A 5,000-nucleotide genomic window follows, 5' to 3' on the forward strand; every position below is an offset into this window, starting at 1 on the left:
TTTACTAGACATGCTTTTGATTGCAGATGTGAGGAACATGATCCCCGTGTGTGTGTGTGCGCACATGTGAGCAGGAAAGACTGTGATGTGTATTAACATGTAGCAGGAAGGGGAGGTGTGTGTGTGTGTGTGTGTGTGTGTGTGTGTGTGTGTGTGTGTGTGTGTGTGTGTGTGTGTGTGTGTGGACACAGAACAGAGACTGAGGGGAGAGTGTGTGTAACCCAACCCCTGGCTGAATGGAACCCAGATGTGGAGTGGTGTTCCAGAGGGGATATTTGGAATAACTCCATGCCAAGAAGGAGACTTAGTGCTCTCTCTCTCTCTCTCTCTCTCCCTCTCCCTCTCTCTCTCTCCCTCTCATCCCTCCCTATCTCTCTCTCTTTCCCTCCCCTCCCTCCTCTGGTTTGCATGTGTGTAGGGGGTTTGTCGTCGGCTGTGTGTAGGGCTGTAGACCTGGGGTCACTGAGGAGGTGTGTAGGGGTCCTCTAACTCCCAGACAGGCATTCTCCAGGGGCAGCTAAACCCATCTCCAGAGAGCAGAGGCCCAGTTTTAACGGACCCAGGAGGGGAGAGAGGGAGGGAGGGAAGGGGGGAGAGAGGGGAAAGGGTAGCGGAAATAGGGAGAGGGGGGCCCGGCAGGGGTTCAGGCAGTCACCCCGAACGCTGCTACTTCACTTCACACTCCAAACAGGAAGAGAGTGTGTGCGTGCGTGCGTGCGTGCGTGGGTCCCGCCTCCCCCTTTCCTGGTGTGCATTTGTCCCTCTCCCCCTCCCGTGTCCGTGTGTGTCCGTGTGTGTGTGTGTCTCCTCCCCTGTCCTGGTGTGTGCGTGTGTGTCCCTCTCCTCCCCTGTGTGTGTGTGTGTGTGTGTGTGTGTGTGTGTGTGTGTGTGTGTGTCCCTCCTCCCCTGTTCTGGTGTGTGTGTGTGTGTCCCTCTCCTCCCCTGTCTGTTCTGGTGTGTGTGTGTAGTGTCCTGTCTGTGGTTTCTACAGGGTAATCACAGCTTTGTTTATACCTCATTTGTCTACATTGATTTTCAAAATTTTCCAGTCAGCCACGTGGTCCTCACCAGCTGGGCAGGGCTCACCCTGTTAACCCACCGTGTGTGTGTGTGTGTGTGTGTGTGTGTGTGTGTGTGTGTGTGTGTGTGTGTGTGTGTGTGTGTGTGTGTGTGTGTGTGTGTGTGTGTGTGTGTGTGTGTGGATGTGGATGTGGATGACTCGGGTGTTATTTTTAGCAGGCAGGAGGCACATCCCTGTTTCCTTTAAAATGGCCGACATTGAGTCTGACTCAACACTGGCCCATATGTTCCTGTGGGACAACACACACACACACACACACACACACACAGCTAAATCCTCTAGGGGGGTGTTTGTCCTGGTCATTGTGTCATAGCTGGCTGAGTGAATAGAGCCCTGCCATCTGACCCCTGACCTGTGACTGGGCTGTCTGGCTGTCTCTGGGGAGCAGGGCTTACAGCTGCCCTCCCTCTGCCTACATGGCTCTTTTTAGGCAAGGCCCACACACACACACACACGCATGCATACCGATACACACACGTGGCATACTGATACACACACACACAGCATACTGGGGCACAAACAGATGCATGCATAGTTATGCAATCTCGCTGCCCCTCTGTCCCACACACACACACACACACATACCAGTACACACACTCACATACAACCATAGAAACACACACTCACATACCAATACAGACACAAACATACAACCATAACACACTCGCATGCCAATCCACACACTCACATACAACCATAGAAACACACACATTCTCATACCAATACACACACACACACACACACACTCTTGAATATTCATTCCATGAAAAGCACATGCTATTGCCCTCATTCCATTGGCTTTCATCTCAGTGGAATGAGGGCCACAGTGACATTGTGTCTCCATGACGACTATAGACCCATCTGCCGGGTCACGAACCCACCCTAAAGAACCAATCACAATAGAGACACTACACACAAAGAGCCAATCACAATAGAGACACTACACACAAAGGGCCAATCACAATAGAGACACCATACATAATGGGCCAAAGACCAGAGAGACACACGCCTGCACCCCGGCAGTCCAACCCTTTAACACAGTGAACCCCAGTCACAGCAGTCACCTCACCACGGGGCTTCTAGCAGACCATAACAATACACACACACACACACACACACACACCCTCTCCAAAAGAGCAGCCGCTCTCGCACAAAACCCCCATCCTGACTTGATCCCCCTTACTCCCTCTTTCTCACACACACACACACACACACACTAATGGCGTGTCTGCTTGGAGAGAAGTAGTCCCAGATGAGGTCCCAGCCAGCGAGGAGCTGGGCGACGGTGAGAGGTGTGTTACCCTGCGTGACCTGAGGAGGGCGCTGTGAGCCTCTGGAAACACTGCCACCGCCACTACCAAGTATCACTGCTACCACCATCTACATACTAATGAGCCTCTCACTCTCTCCTTATACTGGTCTTTCACAGGCACACACACTCACGTAAACACACACACACTCACATAAACACACACACACACACACTCGCGTAAACACACACCCACACAGTCATTTTCCTCTTTCCTCATCAGGCAGCAATTACCGCATCTCCTGTAGTTAAATGTGTAGCAGATGATCTTTCCACCACAATTCTGTGTCCCCATCTCCCCTCTAAAGGGGCACACACACACACACACACACACACACAAACAGAGGGTTGTAAACAGAGCCAAGCGCAGGCAGCATGTTTAGAAGCTTTGTTCTGGTCTAGACATCTCATTTCCTGGTTGAGAACTCGACCAGGACTCGTGCCAGGCTCACCTCTGAGCTGTGATTGGACAGCTGCTGCCTTCCACACCCCTCACTGGAGGAGTCAGGGTTACAGTCGTCAGGGTTACCAGATTAGTGTTGTTGTGCTCGGAGGGTTTTTACCGAGCGATTTTTTTTTGAGGGATATCGTTTTGAGTATCTGTAGCAAGTAAGCCTAACTCTCAAACTCAGAGAGAGAGAGAGAGAGGAAAACAGCCGGTCTTTCTCTCTCTCTCTCTCTCTCGCTCTCCCTCCCCCTCTCTCAATATAATAATAATAATAATAATAATATAATATAATATAATATATGCCATTTAGCTGACGCTGCTGAATGTGAGGAGTGGAAGAGAAGAGGGGTTGAGATGGCTTTGCATCACTCACATTGGGGGGTCTTTAGCATAATGTGTGTGTGTGTGTGTGTGTGTGTGTGTGTGTGTGTGTGTGTGTGTGTGTGTTAGGAGGTTCACTCTGTACTAAACACACCCTGGGGTATTATGAGGTGTTAATGTGTTCAGCAGCAGCTCCGTGAAGCTCAGCACTGGACAAGTGAAATGAAATCCTTAAGTCTACATGAACTCTAACCTTCCATCCCTCCTTCCTCCCTCCCTCCCTCCCTCTCTCCTCCTCTTCCTCCCCAGACTCAGTGCTGTCACTGTCACAGCTAGTGCTGGAGACCTGCTCGGTAACCCCCCCTGTCTGAAGACTGTGCGCGCGTGTGTGTGTGTACTTTCATCTGAACCATGTGACTGTGTTGTGCGGTTGTTTGGTTTGCAACCATGGTTCATTTGCATGTGATGTTCAGCCTGTGTCCACTATGGTTGGTGTGTGTGTGTGTGTACACTACTATAAGATATTGTATTTGTTAACATACACACAGATGTATTGTAGCATGTTCTGCTCAAGGGATAATGGCATCCAGTTTTCAGAGAAACACTCATGTACACATACACACACACACACACACACACACAATCTCCCACTGACCTATAAAATTCAAAATGGCCGCTGCAGCACAGCTGTCCGCCCACGCAGGAGAATATAGACTATATAGAGGAGGGAGGGAGGGAGGGAGGGAGGGAGGGATGAGCTGTACGGTGTGTGTGGGAGGGAGAGAGGAAGTAACAGAGTAAGCAGGTAGAACGAGCGAAACGACAGCATCCTCGGGGCCCAATCTGTCACACTCCATCTCTCTCTCCCCTCAGTGCCTTCACCATGCATCTCACATCTGTGTGTGTGTGTGTGTGTGTGTGTGTGTGTCACGTCCTCTTCTCTTCTCCCTGTGGTTTTTTCCTTCCTTCCACAACCTCTTTGTCTGGTAAATTGCTCTCAAGTCTATTTTCATCCTCCTCATGGATGATTCATCTCCCTCCTAATAGCCTCCCTCTCTTCCTCCCTTGCACTCTACATGTCCCTCCCTCGCTCCCTACCTCCCATCGCTCTTCTTCCCTCGCTCCCTTCCTTCCTTCCTTCCTTCCTTCTCTCCCTCCCTTCTCTGTCAGGATCATGTAGAGTTGTTATAATCTGACATGTAGTGAAGGGTTCAGCATCACACTAATCCACACTCACATTAAAACCGTGTGCGTGCGTGCGTGCGTGTGCGCAACGCACTGAATACATGCCCGTGCATGTGTGGTTGTGCTGTTGAACGCAGCAGCCTGTGTGTTCACACAGACGGTATATGTGTGTGTGTGTGTTGTTTCTTTGTTGACGTGTTGCAGTGAGCTGTTCCGTGTCGTCTCTGCCCGTTGGCCGTACCTGACCTGACCTTTGACCTGACTGTCGCATGTCTGTCACCTCCAGCATGACACACTCCATCTGAACCTCTGTCAATATGTGACTTCTAAATACTATCTCTCTCCCTCCCTCCCTCCTCTCTCTCCCTCCCTCTCTCCTCTCTTTCTCCCTCCCTCTCTCCTCTCTGTCTCTCTCTCTCCCTCCCTCCCTCCTCTCTCTCTCCCTCTCTCTCTCTCTCCCTCCCTCTCTCCTCTCTCTCCCTCCCTCTCTCCACTCTCTCTCTCTCCTCTCTCTCTCCCTCCCTCTCTCCTCTCTCTCTCTCTCCCTCCCTCTCTCCTCTCTCTCTCTCTCCTCTCTCTCTCTCTCTCTCTCTCTCAGCTAACAGGAGAGCTGGTCATGCAGTGACGTCCATCCTGGCCAAAGAGCTGATGCAGGA

General features: G+C 51.1%; 1 protein-coding gene across 1 annotated transcript in view; it reads left to right on the forward strand.

Moving 5' to 3' along the window:
• diaph1 (diaphanous related formin 1) overlaps positions 1-5,000 on the forward strand; it is a 78,418-nt gene that overhangs the window by 71,100 nt on the left and 2,318 nt on the right. Inside the window, exon 27 of the mRNA XM_083686065.1 lies at positions 4,943-5,000. This exon is cut by the window's right edge and continues 2,318 nt beyond it. Coding sequence (XP_083542191.1) covers positions 4,943-5,000 — 58 coding nt within the window. The remainder of the gene's footprint in view (positions 1-4,942) is intronic.

Source organism: Argentina silus, assembly GCF_951799395.1.
Source record: "Argentina silus genome assembly, chromosome: 15".
NCBI classification, from domain to species: Eukaryota; Metazoa; Chordata; class Actinopteri; order Argentiniformes; family Argentinidae; genus Argentina; species Argentina silus.